Consider the following 19,395-nt stretch of genomic DNA (forward strand, 5'->3'; position numbering starts at 1 on the left):
CCAGAAAGAGTATTTTGGTTCTTCAATTATTACAAAATTCTGCTGCATGTGTCCTTACAAAGACCAGAAGGCGGGCCCACATTGCACCTGTTTTAAAGTCACTGCATCTGCTTCCTGTGTGCTTCAGGATAGATTTTGAGGTTCTTTTACTAGTTTATAAATGTCTTGATGGTTTTTTACTTTATCTTTGGTATCTGCTTTCATAACATTCTTTTTTTTTAAAGCAGGCTCTAAACTCACCTTTTTAGCTAGGCTTGTACATAGTATTTATTTTTTTAGCGTGGATATTTTAATTTAATCAATTTTAGGCTTTTAGAGACATTTTATTTTATTTAAACACAAGTTATGTTTTATAATTGACATTGCTGCTTATTTTTATTTCTTATTAAAGTCATTACTCTTTTATTACTTTATGTTCTTTATCATTTTAACATATTTTCTGGTGTTCCTCAGAGGATACCCTCTGCGCCAGGTGTCATGTTGGCTATGGCTGTGGAGGTGCCGGTGGCCGTGCTGCTGTGGTCTGGTCAACTTCTGGTGCAGACGGCTCCTGTGATAGACTTTCCTTACCAGACTCCTCTGTGCTCAGCAACATATAACTAGGTGTATGCATGATAATGATGGATGTTGGAAATGGGTGTTGGGTGTGTGTGTACGTTTGAGTGTGTGAAAAGGGTAGGGCTGATGGATTATTCTTTGTAGTACTTTTATCATATGAGAAGCACCTTGTGTTACATTTTATTGCAGGAAAATGGTTTTTCCTGACTTTTCTTCTAGTGTACCAGAAGATGATTAACAGAATATTTATGAGCATTTATGCGATAAGCACAGCTATAACACAGGACGGTCTCATGCCGAGTTATTGTTCATCATAAACATGAGAGTTCAACTTCTGGACTTGGTCAGTGCTGTGGCAGGAGGTGCAGGAAGATCCCTTTTATCAAAACCAATGCTGAAAGAGGAGCAATCTCCAGTAGTGTTTGGCTCTTAAAAGCCATGCTCCAAACCACCTACTTAGGTCTCAGCCTTCAATTTAAAACCACTGTCTCTTTGAACACCACATCTAACACACTTTCCCAAACAGCCCTGCCTGGTTAAAAGACCATCATGTGGCACAGTGTGCAGAGATCCCAGGAGAATATCTTAAGACACAAACAATAATAATTCACTTTTGTATTCTCTGACAAAATGTAGAGCATTAATGCTAAAATAAGCAAAGCATATTTTAAAATGAAAACATTTTGGATTTAATGTATTTAGTATTTATTCTCCCTCTGTCTAAGCATTTAAACTTTTAGAGAGCTTGATTAAATAAAAGATTGTTCTTTTTAAATGTTTAAAATTAACATATTTTTTCCTCTAGTTTAAGATAAACAATCCTCAGAGATTTTCCTCCAAGCTGACATGATACCTTCACACAGTTTGTGCAAACGATTTGTTGCCTGCATATCCATGAGGAAAATCTTCTCCACATCTCAAAGATGCTTTATTGGAATGAGACCTGAGGTCTAATTTATCAACAATGCATATGCACAGAAGTGTGCTTACTATTTGAGCATTCCCATATAATGTATGGGATTTGTCAGCTTGTATTGGGGCACTGAAGCATGTGTGATGTAAGCACTGCTCTTTTCATGCCCATGCACAAAACCTAGTGGTAGAACAAAGAAAGTGCATCATTTTGCCAGTGTCACAGTGATCCCAGCATTTATCATTTTTATTTCGACCAAATAATTACTCAAAAAGAATACCTTTAGAAGAAACACACAAATTGGATTTTAAACTTACAAAAGACACCAAAGCTTTTGCAAGGCAGCTTCAGGTGTATTTTTTAAATAAAATGTTTACTGAACTTGAATGAGTTAACTCAAAGATGTTTGCTTGGTTTTGAACTGCAAAATAATATTTTCCCTCTCTCTATAAACTCTGAGAAGAAACAATCGATTTCAAAATAAGAAATCGTATCTGTACGGTACAATGAGGGTGTTTCTGATTTCTAATTCAGGGATTTTATCGAAAGTACATACTGGCGTGCACACACACCTTTAATAAATCAGGAGTTTTTTTGTACGTACATAGATTCAAAATTTTAGTCCAACAACTTTTAATCTTTTCTACTCACGGTTGATAAATGAGGACAGCAACCTCATTGTTATGGCTAACAAAGCAGTCGGAGATGATTTGAGCTTTGTGACGGTGCATTATCCTGCTGGAAGTACCCATTAGAAGATGCTACACTGTTCATACAGGGATGGATAATATCCTAAAAATGAGTGTTGTGGCAGGAACACACTGAAAACCTGCAGGACTGCCTCCAATAGGACTGAACTGGTAGTCCTGCAATAGATCTTTTGAGCACTCTAGGTTGTGCGGAGGGGTCTTCATGGATGAAGCTTCCTTCCCACAAATGCCTGAAGATGCCATCAGATTGGTATCTGGGGAGTGTGACGGGTGGCTAAACACCTCAGACTTTTAGGTCATGCTCGCTGATCTGATTCAGAGCAGTTTCTTCAGGCATCACTGCTGAGCTACTGGGGGAGGCTGCTGCCATACTGCACTGGTATAACTGGTTTTCAAATGCTTTAATAGAAGTGTCGTGTTTTGGTTTTGTGTCTTTTAGAAAGTACACACAGGGTCACACACAAGCAAACAATGGTTGGTGTCAACAAAAAAAACAAAAATAAAAAAGTGAGAATTTATTGAAAATTATTTATCTCAGACTGAAAACATGACATTTCAAATAACAATTGTCGTTTTTAAAAAGCACTACACAGGAGGAACTAAATTCGGCTACTCCGCGTTCCACATGAATCGGCTAGTCACTCCTACAATCCTCAGCGTTATTCATCTAACAACCAACCTCATGAGTTGAATGGAAAATCCTTCAGGAGAGTCAAATGGCACAACCCATCGATGCACTGAGCTGCCAGTAGCAGACCCGCTCCAATATTACATAACACTTCCCAGATTTAGCGAAAACATCAGAGTTTGTACTCTTAAAACTAAACATGTAGAAAAAAAAAGTACAACTCAAAGTTTGTTAATGGTCTGAAATCAATGTATGAACGGTTGGTCCTTAGTTTGTGTGTATCAACTGTAATTATGAGCTTAGTCAGACTCTTCCTCTGAGCTGGCAGGTGTAGACACAGCCTCTTCATCCTCTTCATCCGATTCCTGCAAGAAAAAAAAAAAACATTGACAAGGAGAACTCAGTGTTATCAATATGATGCTGTATTATAAGTTTTCAAGCATGACTTATGAGAAAAGATCATTTAGTTCAATAGCATGATTTGGACTGTACTGTTTTTTGCACAGTGGCTGTGCGGAGTACCTGCAGTTTTGTTGTAGTTGCAAGTGTCATGACTAAAGTCTATTCTGTTCCACGATAAATGACCATTTTAAATGACACCTGCTTAAAATGTTTTAGCTGAAGAGCTATTTATATTAAAAACGAGAACAAAAAATACTCAAGTTCAGTCTTTAAGCTACAGTAAACATTATTATCCTTCCTTACAATATTGTGTCCATTTTGATACTCTATTTACCTCTCCATCCCATTTCACACCGACTACAGGAAGTGTTGTGTGGTGAGAAGATACATGCAGACAAGGAATTATTAGTCACAATAGCTTCAAATGGTTTGTGGCATTTATCATTACAGGTTGTACCTTCTTCCTCTTGGACTTGCTCTTGTGGTCGGAGTCTGAGGAACTCTCCTCGCTGGTCTCGATGAACTCTCGGCTCTTGAAGCTGTCGTTGCCTCCTCCACGCTCCCTTTCCTTGTCTCCGCCACCAGCAGACTTTCTCTTCTTGTCGTCTTTCTTGCCTCCAGACTTTTTGCTTTCCCTAATGAAAGAAAAGTGAACAAAAGAAATAAAAGAAGTCAGATAATAAAAACGGGCCTAATTGAGAAAAATAGATCAACGAAACTTGTGTTGCAGCCTTACTTCTTGGAACTTGAAGCTGACCCCCCGCTCTCTTTGTACTCCTTCTTTGCTTTGTCGTACTGCCTCTTTGCTTCCCCTGCCTTTGTTTCCCACTCCTGTAAGAAACATAACCATGAGAACAACTCAAGTTTACCATAATGTTGCTCTGCATTGGCAGAGTTTTGTGCCTTTGAGGTCAGATACAATAACATAAAACCCAATCCATAAAAAACTACAGAGATGACATAGCTGCAGATTTAGGGCAATTCTCCAATGATTCAGTATGAAAAGCTAACATTTATCACTGCTTTTGATGCAAAATAAAAACACTGATTTGTGCCACAGAAGAATAGACCTAATAGTTAATTTTCTGTTCTCATCTCCCTCACCTCCTTCTCGTCTTTGCTGAGCTGTCTCCACATCTCGCCAGCCTTCTTAGAGATCTCTGTGATGGAGATGCCAGGGTTCTCCGACTTGATTCGCTCTCGACTGGAGTTCAGCCAAAGCATGTAGGCACTCATCGGCCTCTTTGGACCACCAGTATCTTTCTGCTTCTTCTGCACAAAAACAGTGTGTAATGCTGCAGTTTCTGGTACAATAAAGTCTATTTTAAGTACTTTTACATCCCAATATTTATCTCCCCTTTTCTCCAACTGGTCTCCCACCTCTTTGCGTGGCTTTCTCTCTTTTTTCTCTTTCACCACTTTGGCCTTTTTGACCTTTTTCTTCTTTGCACTTTCATCTTCACTTTCATCCCCCTCTTCACTGCTGTCGCTCGCAGTGGCGTTGCTGTCGTATCTAAGGAAAGGAAGCAGCACTGACAGTCACATGCCAACAATCGAGTAACAAGCAAGCGCTTTTAGCTCATCTTAGAAAAACTGATTAATGGACTAAATACAACTAAATTGAAGGGAAAAAGCCACTTACTCTTCTGCAATGTCATCATCTTCCTCCCCAGGGTTGAACGACTCATCTAAAGGATGAATACAAAATCATTCATCATCAATTCAGCACATCAGAGCTTACTGATGTGCTGAAGATGCTGTCGGCCTCTTTCTTTGATTACTCACCGCTTCCAGCATCTGATTCATCGCTGTCATTACCCTCTTCTCTGATCTTCCCCTCAGCCTTCATCCTTTCCAGGTAGGCATCATGCTGGTCTTCATCCGAATCGCTGTACTCATCAATTTTGCCTTTCATGCCCTGAAAACACACTGCACAGTCAACAAAACCCTGCCAAAAAACAACAAAACCCACAAAACCTTAGAGAGAAGAGTGAATCAATTAATCCCTCACGACTGTAATTAACCAGTACCAGGATTAATTATTAGACTAAGAAAAGACCTCTCCCAGTTTCAGATTGAAGTCCCAGATCATTTCCACCAGCTCAAAAGTTAATGCTTAAAAAAACCAGTGCAGCTGATTACATTTCTGTCTCAGAAACAACATGATCTACAAGCATACAACAGGACCGTCTAGTGAGATGCAAGTATGAGGTAGATGTATGATGCAACAACTTTTTTGCTACTGGACAGACAGTCTCATCCTCAGATGAGTCTGCATACGCTTACAGCTAAATGAAAATACAATATGGAAACACAACTTAACTCTAAATGCTCAGTAAAATGATTGTTTCAACATGAGAAGACAACTTGTTTGATCATTAAAATCAGCGTCAAAGAGCTCTGTATGATGAGTGCTGAGTCACAACTGAATGTTATTCAAAGCAAAACCGTGTCACGCCAGTTCAACAAGTCCAGTCTGACTTGTTATAAGATCCACAACTTAAAATCACTCAAAAACAAACTTGTCAATACTTCTGTTTGTTTTGTGAACTGGAAACACAAATCAATTTGCAGTAAAGATAATCAGAAGAATAAAAACCATTGTTGGGTTTGGAAAACCCTTTGTGTGAACCATGCAGTGAAGTCTACCAAGAATTATCTCTCCCAGAATTTAAAAAAAAAAAAAAAAAAGTATAACAAGGAACATTTGTCCAGGTCTAAAGACGTTCATTGTATGAGCATCATACAACATCAGTTGTCAGGAATACCACCACTAATCAAAAGCTGTTTTTCGCACTTTGGCCATCAGAAGCACAAATGCCACACTGATGTGCATATAGTGATACAATTCTGTCTAAACTTTGAATATTTCCTTTAACAGCAGCAATTTGAGACCACATAACATTTAGTTGTTAATCTGATACTGAATGCAGCCTTGAACCATGTCAAGATGAAGACAAAATGTCAACAATCCTTCCAGCAACGACCAATAATCAAAGAGAGAAAAAAATACAAGAGTAAATATAGTTAGTTGGTGAAGAGATAATAATATAGAGGATACTGTTAAAGGTAAACGATGTGGTGGCCCTCCAAGGAAACAGACATAAAAGGTAACGAAGAGGACCAGCTCCATCATGGATCTGCTGCTGTTTAGGGCCAGGCTGAAGTCCTACTAACTCAGATGAGCCTTTTGACATTTGAGAATGAACTGATGTGCATAATTTATAGGTTTACCATGTTTTTCTCTCTGTCCAGCGCTTTGGAAGACTGTGGTTGTTGTGAAGCACTGTATAATTGTGTGTTTCTCTTGGGAGATTAATAAACTTTCTCTTCCTCTAAAACTTGAACGACTGACATACTAAGTTGGTTAACAGGCAGTATTTCTAAGGGCAGCAGATTGTTGTTGCTGAGAAAACAGACACGGTTTGCCTCAGTCTAACTGCCATATTGGTAGACAGTAATGGATGTTGATAAGCTCAGACTAACATTTGGAAAACTACATAACTTCATAGGAGAGTTACGCGGTTTCAGTTCTTATCATTTAATGTCCTATTTATATTATTATCTGCATATGAATGTTACCTGTGAACATAAAATAAAAAAAAACAGACTAATTTAACAGTATTGGTAATGAAGCTTCAATAAGCTTTAGCTTTGGTAGGAATGGGTTGGATCAGGCTTCAAGGTTTAACTATTTAAGATCATAAAATATTTACAGTAATGTTAATTTGCTTTTTAGCACAAGAAAATTTCTCACATGCTGCCACAACACGCATCTACATACACATCATCTTCAGACCTAAAGCACAGAACTGATGCTGTGTCCTACATGGAGATTTTTCATTTCTTTCAGCTAAGTGACTGGGCATCGTTTTGTATGGTTGTGTGTTTGTATGGTTTTTTGTGTATGTGAGTTCAGTAAATGTTGAAGTTAAGCAAATCTAAATAAGTCAGTTTACCATTATTAAAAACACAAATGGGCATGATGTCAATTAGCCATCAGCTAAACTGCTTTATAAAGGCTGACGCCACCCATGAAAATACCCCACATCTCCCCATATATAAATTAAATTTAAAGTCATACTGCAGAAAGTAGTCATGCGACTACGTAAACTTTCTTTCAGTTCAAATCACAACTTTTAACAAGAGTGGCTTTTACCAATATTTTTGTTTTATTGTATAATTTTTTTATTATTACTCCAATTTCTGCTTTGTGGCATTAAAAACAGGTTCAGTTTATGTTTGCCTTTCACCAGTCTTTGGCTTCAGCGATTAATAGAGACAAAAAGCAGTAATGGCGGTGGAGCAACCGTAATTAAATGGCTGATTTAGTACAAAAATCTGAAGTGTCTCCAGTTTTATGTAGTTTCTCATAATATCTTCCTCTTTAGCAAACCAAAAGGTAAAAATACCACTAAAAGCCTTTGTGGCTTGCAACTGTGTTGTAACATCACCACGAAGACCACAATCACACCATTTTCCTCCAGTCCCACATGGTCTCTCCCATCTCCACACATCAATATTCATGTCTGCCACTAGACAGCAACGTCTTCTCAGGAAGGCTGCCATTAAAACACTAAGTGGAAATGTAGAACAGCTTCATTCATTCTTATTGACTTCTTCTGCCGACCCCATCACCATGACAACAGATGGCCTTGCTGCCAGCACAACTAAGTGGATCTTTGACTGTCATCAGACCCACTAAAAGCTCGGACATGTCAGCAAAACATTACAATCAGCGCTTAAGCATCTGTCATGACAACTGTTTTGAGTGTTAAAGAACAGCAAAAGCCCCCAGGAAGCACATTAACCAGCATGATGCAAACACACACAGACACACCCAGTTATTGGTTATCAGTCACACACCATTGCACCAAATACATGTCCCATTATTGGCCCAATGCATTGATATCAGGAAACCAAATCAAGATTATTGCCTATCATTCATGTAACACACCAGCTGCACTCCATGCAATCAGAATCACTCCACACCAGTAAGATTCAAGAGCTTTATCCACACAATAACCATGACCATACCCACCTTCTTCTACAAGGGTACACGAACAGACACACAGGAGAGGGGCAACAAGCATCAATGTCTTTAACTTGAGTAATTTTCCTTTTATAAAGTGTGGCATGTTTAATGAAGATTAGATTACCTCTTTGAACCCTCTGTTCTTGATGTTGAGCTTCTTGGCATTAACAAAGTCAAACAGTTTTCCATATTCCTCCCTAGAGGAAAAGAAGGGAAATGAAGATTATTTATATTAACATGAAATTCACTAAAGAGATTTTCTGTTTAGATAAGGACACAGAAAGTACAACATGAAGTTTGAAAAGAGTTAAGCAGAGAATGACGTTCAGTGCTTGTGGGCATCATGTTATATCCCTGGTGATGAGACAGAAGGTCAGATTAGCAGAGACGCAACAGAAAAGAGTCCAGAGATTCACATTAACATGCAAGATGAAGATAAATGAGAACCTTCATTATTTTGTGCTCAGAACCAGATCAATGCTTATAAACAGATTGTCTAGTTATTTGATCAAAACCATGATAATAAATCTAGAACTATTTGTTTTACCACATTTGGCCTTCAATCAGATGCTTCAGTATAGAAAAACATTGGGTAAAGTTACATGGTGTTTTTTAATTTGGAATTAATAAATCCAAATTAATTAATTCTCAATTAACAATTTCTCCTAAGTTCACATGAAACTAATTCCGAATGGAGGTTTACATGAAACTTGTCCTCACTTAATTCCTCTTTAGAGCGGTGGGTTGGGAAGGGTTCTGATTGGACAGAGGGTGCACGGGATGTATGACGTATACCAGAAATAAACAAAGTTTGCTCCCTACTTCTCGTCTTTTCAGTCGTAATTTGTAAAAACTACATAATAAGTACCAGTTTTAATGCTATTTTTATTATAATTTTGAAGAACCAGCTCAACACTAACAAACTACTTCACTTTTTGCAGCAACTGAGAAGGAGAAGAAAGACAGACCACTGAACATGGGAGGCAAAACAACACGCGTCATTAGGACAGGACAAGGTAACGAGCATGCGCAGAACAACCGGAATTAACTTGGAGCGGAATTAAGGTTTACATGACAGAGGAATTAAATAGTTCGGAATTAAAATGCAAATAAACCAGTCACTAACATCGGAATTAAGTTTAATTACAAATAGAAATTTGCATTTGGATTTAAGTGTTTACATGGTTTTTTATCATCAGTTTAAAGCAGAATTAATTTTTCTTCGGAATGAAAACTCCCATGTAAAACGTAGCAAATGCTCCTCAGTATTCACGTTATAACTTTCTCATACAGCAACTGGCAGATTGACTTTACAGTATAAGACTCTTCTCCTTCAGGGTTCTTATCTTTTGATCAAACACACTGATGGCTGTTTACTGTCCATTTATTTAGCATTTTCTGTTTTCAGACATCTCTTTAAGTGTTTTGATACTTAGACATTTGTCTTGGTCTACTTGTTCTTTAATATTATTTCACTGCCTTTTTTCCCTATATTTCTGACACTGGTGACCAGTAACCACCACCACCACCATTTTAATAGTGAGTATAAAATAAATAATTTAAGGAATTATCTAATAATTTCCATTGTTTACACTGACAGCTTTCCTTATTGGGTTAAGTTTTGTGAACTTTTGATTTCAGAAATACAAATAAAAAGTGATTAAATGTTTCCTCGTTATTTGATCTGAGAGATATAAATAAGTAAAACTAATAGAATTAATGTGGCAGCAACACATCAAAAGGAAGGGTTTTGATGTGTTGAGCAACAAAATGGTGGAGAGCCTCATTGATTTAGAGATGGACAGATGCACCAACAATTTAAAACAATATAAATAATTTTTTCTTTAGTCTAAAATAGTGAAGACTGAACATCACACCATCTTCAGAGTATCATTTCAAAAGATTTAGAGAATCAGGAGGAATTTCTGTGTGCAGTACCTTTCACCTGCAGAAAACATTTGGCACATCATGAATAGAAACATGTTGCATCAAAGCCTCAGTGCTGTTGAGCAGCTAGAATCCTACATTGGAAAATAATGACAAAATTCTTCTTCTAAAACTGCAGAAATGATAATCATCATCAGGTTCCAATTCGATTAAGATGTGTTGCTGCCATCAAAGTAAAAATGGGCAAAGATCTGGTATGAAATGGTAAAATGACACAGATTCAGTATCTGCTATGTTATTTATGTTTGATTTAGAACAAAATATGGGTTTATGAGATTTATAAATCATGGCTTTCATTTGTCTTTACTTTCCTGAACAACCTTACAGTGGTGTGAGTGGTGATTCATTAATTTTTGTTCGGGGTCTGACAACTAAAGAATAATGGTTACATCTGACCGAAGAGTTTGTGGCCACATCACCTCTCAATGCTGCTGAAAGTATACTGGTTGCCTTGTTTGGTCTCAATCTCAAAGTCAAAGGAACGCGTTGTGGTGGTGCCTCTGGCAAAGTTGACACAGGAGATTTCCTCAAAACGCAAGTGAACAGGGGGTTTGTGGACATAGATGAAGCCTCTCTCCAGAGGATAGAGGAGGCCGGAAGATGCCTTGTAGGAGCAGGTGATGCACTGAGCTCCAGAGTGTCTGATGGTAACAAAAAAGACAAAGAAAGAGGAAGGTTTAATTAGATGTTTATCATTAGGACATAAAATATGTAGGCTGTGTGAATAATAAACATGCCAACCCTTGGAAGTTTCCTGGTACAGTGATCTTGCGGTTCACCAGGGCCTTCATCACTCTGCTGACCATCTCGTAAAGAGACCCTGACATATTTTTGCTGAGTTTTCCTTCAAAACGCCGCTCAACATCCTCCCTGTTGCACACAGAAGACAGATTTTGTAGGCAGATCATGTATGCACTAAAACAACTACTACCTGAATACTGTATGTGAATAAGTTTTACAGGAAACAATGGTGCCACTGACCCAAAGCTAACACTTCTCTGGGGTTTATGAGCAGCCACGCAAAGAGCTGCAATCACTGCTGATATTTTATAAATGCATAAAAATCCCTTTCAGTTCTCTGGCTCCCCCTAGTGGACAGATGCGTTATAACATCTCTTTGCAGCATTATTAAGCTGTTACTTCTGTGAAAAAAACAGCCCATCGGTCACAGCACCTCAAAAAAAAAAAAAAAAAAAGAATCAAGGCCTCCTCCATCACCACATACTCACTCGCTCATGTTGAGGGTAAGGTTAATATTCTCCTCTTTAGAGAAGAGCAGAATGAGAAAGTGATAACGCGTCTGACCCTGCTTGATAGGAGGATCCAGACTGATCTATGATAACAAAAATGCAAAAAACAATTAACAAAATTATACTTAGAGATTGTTAATAATGAAACACCAGAAAAGGCAGGGTAGTTCACTTACCACGAAGAACATCTGCCTCTGATCCTTGTGTGGCAGCAGGAAGAGACGGAGGACGGTGGTGTAGGGAATCTTGTAGTCAAAAGTCTTACCATGCAAGTGAAGGAATGTTGGGTAGATACGAATGTCATACCTGAAGGAAGACGCAAAAAGATAAATGAAAAAGGACTGGACCCTCTGTATAAAATAAGGTAAAACAGATCAAGTTATCATCAAAGGTCCATCATCCTGTTTTCTCTCTACTTTGGTGCTTTAACAAACAAAGATCAAATATTACTTTGTTTTAACTGTCTGTAAAATCCTTTTCTTCTGCAGATCAGACTGTGGAACTGATGCCCCAGCAGCGTATCTTCATCCATCCATTAAGAGTTGTAAAGATTGTATTTTGTTTACATGAATTTCTGGAAAACACATCATTGAATGCAAACTCATCCAAGAAGACAGTCTGCATGTTTCTTCTTAAAGATCACATGCAAATTAAAACTGTCCCTGCTATAAGACCCATGCTAAAATGATAAAAAAAAAATGTTTCCTTTATGAGGTATGGTGAAGGAGGCTTTAGTATATGTCCTTTTAATCAGCAAGTAGTGATATATGCTATGTTTTGCATGTGTGTCACTAATTTCCTGTGTTTTGTTCAATCATTTCATCATAAACATACATGCAAATAGCCTCAAAGAGAAAACTAATGTAAATATTTTTGTCACTCGTTGCTCACTCAGACTGTCCTCCTAACTATTTCCATCACTCCTAAGCAGTAGGACCGGCTTCAAATCAAGTGCGTCACCCACAGACACTTTGGCATTTGGTAGTGGAAGGAACAATAAACCGTCTGATCAGTGGGTAGACCACTTTACCACCTCGGCCACAAACAGTAATTATTCTATTCAGCTGCGTGGGTTTTTCATGGCCCATAACACAAAGAGAAAAAAAGGAAAAAAACATGAGGAATAGCCAAATCATCAAAGACACAGTGATGCTAAAGAGAATCTTTCATCTTTATTAAGTTTAGTTGCAATACTCCAGCAGCAACTTTTTAAAATGCCCTTTTCTTTTTTGCAAACTTATCCAAACATGCAAATGACTTCAAATTCATATTTTCTAAAAGTGTGTGTGAGCAGCGTATGTAAAATTAAAAAAGGACATATTTGGACAACCATTTCGTGTTTGAATGTTATAGTTTACCTTCCTCTTGGTGTAAGACACTGCAGCTCTTTGAAGATACAAACAGCGTCTCCTGTGGCCTGGATCACATCAGCCTTAGACAACACATTCTGGGCAAATGCCTGAAGCAAATAAATACATAAATAAATTATAACTTATACCAACATTAACTCATGGGCTGCCAAAGTTGCATTTGATATATTTTCTAAATCCGAACGTTCACTGCCAAAGAAGCCAAAAGACGCCGCTTACAGGGTAATGAACAGGCCTTACTCTGACGTCAAAAGACGTCTTTTGTGCTTTTGCAGTTTCTGTAAATGGAAAGTCAATTTGGCCAGATGTGCACATCAAAACATCTGGTCATGGAGCTCTGAAAGCAGCTGAGACATGACAGCTGCTGCTGGGTGTCATCTGACGCTGTCGTGAGCGCTTCTGAATGGGGGAGGCGCTTGTGCAGAACCTGCGGCTCATTGAGAAGAGTAAGACATGTTACCATCTCAGAGAGAAGCAACTGTGGACCGCTCACAGCTTGTTCTCGATGCATCAAGCAAGCATGACTTTCTTCTCGTGGGGGCATGAGTGTGATTGGTCGGACATTTGAGGTGGATATTGCCAACACTAAATAGCAGGAAACGGAAAGTTGTCGCTTCCATATTTTTTGCTGGTGCAAGGTTGAATGGATAGTTATAACAACAGCTGACTGAGGTAGTGAGCAGGTAGGAAAATAAAATAACCACAGCATTTAAAAGACATGGAGCTCATTGCATGCTCATCTTGCCACAAAGTTTCTCCTTAAATATGAAATAGGAGGACAAATATGTGTCAATTTTTCTGTATTTATTTAATCCTAATTAACAGGTTGAAGTCCCACCTAAATAAAAACAAAACACAATACACATGCACCTAAAGAGGTAACTGCTTGTGAAGTAGACCATGCATCCTCACCTCTACAGGGTCTTGTCTTTCATCGGCTTGGCTGGGCGGGACATAGAATCGGACCTCCATCAGGGAGACCTCTGTGTCGTCATTCTGGTGAAACTCCAAGGTGACTTCATTCTTCCCTGTAGCGCACTGGGAAACGTTGGACAGCGGGATTTCGAATGCTGCGTTGTCATTAATGTCGAACGATAAAAGCGGCCCTGTGATAAAAGCAGAGTGAATAAATGAATCTGTACATCAGCCATACCTTAACTTCTAATCATGACTGAAACATCCTAAACATCATCCTACAGATCAGCTTTTTAGTTATTCATAGAAACTTTGACCTGGAAAGATTACATTCAGTGCACTCAGTAAATTGTTTTCCTATTTTTCTATTAAAAACAGATTGTGATCCTGTAAAACAGTTTGGTGAATTTTTACCTGAGAATTTGGCTGTTCCCCAGTTCCAGCCCTTCACACACATGTCCTTTTCTGTCAACTCCACTTTGTAGTTAGCCTTGAAAAACTCTGAAATCTTCTCAAAGTCCTGTTGGGTCACAGAGACAGTATTAAAAAAAAAAAAATAGTGAGGAGACATGAGGTGAAGCTTGAAAATGAGTTGAAGAGAGAGGAAGAGAAGAAAACAATGGAGGGAGAAAAAAGTTCAACATTAGCAAAGCTGAAAATGCGCTGGATCTGCAGGGGTCAAAGCTTATAAAAATGCCACCTAAGAAGCAGGGATGTGGGGATAATTAATCGCAACTGTAACTACTCCACTTGGGAACACAGGAGGTGAATGTAGCCCATTCATTCTAACCCCCCCGCCCATCGACCCAAATGCCACACCAGCACCGACAATCAGCCCGTTTATTTATCCTGCAGGCTCGCTTACAACTGGACTCATGCACAGTGACAAACACATGGTCAATGAGACACAGGCACACACACAGACACACTGTAAAGGTAGTACAAACACATGTGGAAGTGATTGGGGTGTGGGTGTGTGCAGAGTACAGGACTCTGTGGGAAAGCAAATAAATGCACCTGGATATCTGCCTGTCCTTAAGGTTATTACAGCCAATTAGAGCCTAGAAAGTCTGTATGTGTTAATGTTTGAGTTTCTGTGTGTGTGTGTGCACACATGAACATTAATCAGCATGTTTGTTGACCTGGATTAAGGAACTGTTTTGATAGGAGCGGGAGGGTGGGTGGATGTGTTAATGCATTAAATCAGTTTGTACAGATTGTTGTTGCATAGCTCATTTAATACAAACAAACACTGACTCCATCTCTAAAACACACACACATCCAATGTGACCACTTCACCTGTCTTCTATTAATACATTTTCAAACTTTACACACACACACACACACACACAAACAAACAAACAAACAAACAAACAAACAAGGGAATTTCTCTCCCTAAACAACATCTTACAATTCTAATGGTGTGTGTATCTGGTTTGGGTCATGTGTGGTTTATGTAAAAAATAAATAAATAAATAAAATTAAAAAAAATTTAAAAAAGAAATTTTTTTTTTGTCAGGACTTAATTACATAGATAAACACAATCTCAGATAAACGACAACAAAACAGATCATGCCATGTCAACATTTATGCAGAGCCAAGTGAAAATGCAGAATTCACGTGTGACTAAGGTGACACTTAGGTTTGCATGCATGTATGCACAGCTCTCAACAGGTCCCACCTCATTTTAATGAAGTTAAGGAGACTGCAATGACTGGGCCATTGCAACACCTTCATAATTTACTTTTTGAGCCACTATGCTGGAGATTTGACCATTGTTCTGTTGCACAAATTAGGTGACAAGATCCTCTCACTAAAAAACAAGCTCAAAGTGAGGGTGTATTAGGTTTTTCCACGATCTCAAGTTTTGTTTCATAAATAACAAAATGATATTATATACAGTGTTGTTGTTATCAACATAATATTAACACCTGATAAGAGGACCTGACTATTATTTTTAATGTCTAGTTCAATAAATCTTACAACTGAGGAAGGTTTTTTTTTTTTTTTTCCATTTGACTGTGTGTATCATCAGGAACAGTTCTACACTAATCTGACACATGAGTTTTACTATTAAATAGAGACTGTTTAAACCTAACTTTATTATACTATTATCCATCTCTAATGATCCCAATTCTTTCCTTGAAAATATAGTCTGTAGTTTTAAAAAAAAAAAAGAACACAAGCAAATGTACAGGAACTCTTCCACACAACAAATCTGTATTAATTCAATGCTAAAACTGGGGAACTAAAAACTTTGCCCTGGCGCTATATCTGCGACAAATGAGCTCTTGTGTGTTTTCTTTGCTTTAGAAGAAAACTTATCAAGCATTCAATTGAGCATTCAATTAGAAATTTACCAACAAATATTTTCACCATCTACTCATTGTTTGGATTGTATACATACCTGCCAAAATATCCTAAAGCAAAAGTCATGATACTTTGAGACGCTCACCTTTAAATTCCATAAAACTTACAGATACATTGAAGATGCCTAAGCCAGGTCACATCAAGCCATGTGATGGCAATGACAATTAACTAAATGGCTGTAAATATCCTGTCATCTTATAAAAATAAAATGTTTATTTGTAAGAAACACTATGAGATTTAGGGTATGAAAGGTTTTTACTCGAGACAAAGTCGCTCAGAAGTTCAATAGCCATTTTTAAAAGCAAAATGCATCCCACAGTGTGGGCTGCAGCCTTCATCCGACACTGTGCTCATAATTCAGTGATGCTTTAGACTAATCACGGTGCCATTATACAACAATCAGCCACAAAATTAAAACCACCCGCACGATATATGTTGATCCCACTGTGACAGTGTTGTGTGTCTGGCACAGGAAGTTAGCAAAGGACCTTTGAAGGGTCTGAACTGTTGGCTGGGGGCTCTGTGGGTGAGCATCAGCCTTTTAAAAGGTATTTCCCTGAGCTACTCAATCAGGTGAGATCTGGTTGGTCTGGAACCCAGCGGGCAAACTTAAAAGTTGAACTGAGTTGTGATTTTGGTCTACAGCTAGGTTTAGGCAGGTGGGACCCAACTTTCTGACACAGAACAGAGCATTTTTTTTTAGAACATAATACATATTACTCACTCTGTCTGGCAGTAGGTTTAGTGTTGAGGCTGTTCATTGTAAAAGGGAGATGCTTCTCCACCCCCTGCTCCTCCTGATGACAATTACAGGTCATCTATATAACAGACTCTCTGGCAGAGATTCACTGTCTACCTCAAGGACATTTCACAGGGAAAGATGAATCAAAAGTGTCTGCTCTGCATGCCAGCAGCTAAACCTCCAGCCAATTCTCGATTACCGGCACTAACTATGGGATAATAAACAATGACATCACAGCCCACGCTCCAGGACAAGAGGATCTAACCTCCCTCCCCCCAAAATATGCTGATTAACCCCAGGAGATGTTTACAAAATCCAGGTTTCATCCACCGCTCCACCATAGTTCTACACTTGAATGTTGACATTCCCCATACGCTCAGAGCAGCAGGGAAAAGAATGTTAAAAAGTAAAACAAAACAAAAACAAAAACATAAAACCACCCCAACAATTTAAAAGAACATCATAAATAAAAAATATCTTTTTCTTTCTGAGCCAAACAGCTTCATGGGCTGATATAAACACTGACTCACAAGAGCTGTATTACTAACATGTGTGTTTATGGAACACACATGTTAGTACTGGTTTCCCTCATTAATCCCATTAAGCTTTGAGGTGAAGAGCAGACTCATTCCCAGAGTTCTGACTGAAACCCACACACTCAAGTGGTGGCATTTTCACAAGATGGTAGTGCTTTTGTGTGGAAACGTCAAGCAGGGAGCGGAAGTTGTTTATAAGCGGTCCACTATGCTTGTGTTACACTCTTTGCCATAAACACAGCGCTGACTAAACCAGAAGTGTGTGTCAAGCTGAAATATTCCCCAGTTCTCAAACATGGAAACAATCAATTAATTCACAGGGAAAAAAAAACAAAAAACAGAAAAACATTTTTTGTGTAAAAGCTTAAGAACAGCATCAGGCAGAGTTTTCTCTGTCTGACAGTCTTGTGCTGAACTCACCGTGTCCCTGAAACCATCATATTTGTAGATGTGCCCCGTGCTGGTACCAAGTTTGATGCCGTGACCTAAACACACTCGCCTCCACTGAGCCAGGCTGAGATCAGTAGCTGGGATGCTGTCCACCTTCCCCGTCTTGCTGCTCTTATACACCACATTTTGTTTGCTGAAACGCAGCCGCCCGTCATTCTGTAGTTAGAGAAAGTAAACTTGACTAAAAATCTTGGAATCTGAAGCTCCAAGATTACTTTGTACACAGTAAAGGGGAAAACAGATATTGACTACTGGATTAGCAAAACCTGTGTTTCCCTGATACAACACATTTGATTCAAATGAGTTCACCAACAACTTGTTGTCATCTTACACACCTTTCTGTTAATAAGTCATTGATTAGGGTCAGGGGTGTTGCAGCGAAGAAACACCTGCAGGATGGTAGCCATCAAGGATCCAAGTTGATGAGCCTTGCGATACACATTTATGCTATGCCTAAAGTGATACATCTATATATACATACATGAATGCATACATACACATGCATCCATTTATATCCTTTATGGAATGATGTGGAAGAATGAAGCTGATCCTGAATGTTGAAAAAACAAAGAACTGGGGATTGACCTATTTATTTTCTTGTTTTAGACTTATTTCATTCACTCCATTACCGCACCAGTATTTCATCACTTTTTTTTTTTTTTAAATCTCAGCTGTTTTTATTGATAAAGTTTCCTTTTCACTGCTGACCCTATATCATTATTTTGCTCTGATGTGCATCTTTGATGAAATTTTCCTGAATGAGAATAAAAGTGATCAAGTGATTAAAGATTATATATGTATATATGTATGTATATTTAGTTGCTCCCAGATTAATATGAAGATTACCATATTAATAGTTTAACTAGCTCAAAATCAGAATAATGGTTTGCTCTTTTACTCAGGCAACATACAAAGCATGACATAGGAATGATGTAAAAAATACACCTCAGCTCATCATATTTTCTAGTGCAGATCCTGAAGAATGATAGTCCTTATGTGAAAGTTGACCGTTCTCATTCTAAAATTACTTCTTCAAACAAATGACAAATATAATCCCAGTAAATACTAAATCGATTGCTTAACGAACACTAATGTAATTACACTCATGAGCTGCATTTGGCTTTAATGTGTTAATGAACACCCTTTTCAAACACATATAGAAAAATAATTAATGTAAAAAGGATGATGACAATACTGACCCAAGAACCTTTGACTTCCTGGTAGATCTCATTGAATTCCAGCGTGTCTCCCATGTTAGCTACAGGCGATGACTGATGCTCTATAGGCAGACACATGGACATAATCAAACATAGTGCACCCATTAATATCCTTAAAATTATCTTTCTGTGTGCTTCCGTAAGTTTGAGCTCTGGAAACAACTAATAAAAACATGAAAGTCATACTTAGAGTAACTAAGAAACCGGCTCATTATCAACTGCACAAAAACAATGTATATGTATATGTACGTACTATAACAGCTAATATAATTTACTTTTGTATTCTGAAACTGATCAAACACAAAATGAACTTATTATTTACAAAAGCTGAAAAAAATGAACAAAGTAACAT

The 19,395-nt window shown here is 38.1% G+C and overlaps 1 protein-coding gene across 1 annotated transcript in view; it reads right to left on the reverse strand.

Annotated features, from left to right (window-relative positions):
• Positions 1–2,698: 2,698 nt before the first annotated feature.
• The window catches only part of ssrp1a (structure specific recognition protein 1a), a 17,187-nt gene continuing 490 nt past the window's right edge, over positions 2,699–19,395 (reverse strand). The window contains exons 2-18 of the mRNA XM_079250476.1: positions 19,026–19,105; positions 17,797–17,982; positions 14,143–14,248; positions 13,726–13,919; positions 12,802–12,902; positions 11,620–11,749; positions 11,423–11,526; positions 10,935–11,063; positions 10,613–10,834; positions 8,371–8,443; positions 4,997–5,129; positions 4,854–4,899; positions 4,592–4,724; positions 4,316–4,483; positions 3,948–4,042; positions 3,669–3,846; positions 2,699–3,174 (exon numbers count right to left, since the gene is read on the reverse strand). Coding sequence (XP_079106602.1) covers positions 3,109–3,174; positions 3,669–3,846; positions 3,948–4,042; positions 4,316–4,483; positions 4,592–4,724; positions 4,854–4,899; positions 4,997–5,129; positions 8,371–8,443; positions 10,613–10,834; positions 10,935–11,063; positions 11,423–11,526; positions 11,620–11,749; positions 12,802–12,902; positions 13,726–13,919; positions 14,143–14,248; positions 17,797–17,982; positions 19,026–19,079 — 2,118 coding nt within the window. The 5' untranslated portion in view covers positions 19,080–19,105 and the 3' untranslated portion in view covers positions 2,699–3,108. The remainder of the gene's footprint in view (positions 3,175–3,668; positions 3,847–3,947; positions 4,043–4,315; positions 4,484–4,591; positions 4,725–4,853; positions 4,900–4,996; positions 5,130–8,370; positions 8,444–10,612; positions 10,835–10,934; positions 11,064–11,422; positions 11,527–11,619; positions 11,750–12,801; positions 12,903–13,725; positions 13,920–14,142; positions 14,249–17,796; positions 17,983–19,025; positions 19,106–19,395) is intronic.

Source organism: Telmatherina bonti, assembly GCF_933228915.1.
Source record: "Telmatherina bonti genome assembly, chromosome: 12".
In the NCBI taxonomy this organism is placed as follows: Eukaryota; Metazoa; Chordata; class Actinopteri; order Atheriniformes; family Telmatherinidae; genus Telmatherina; species Telmatherina bonti.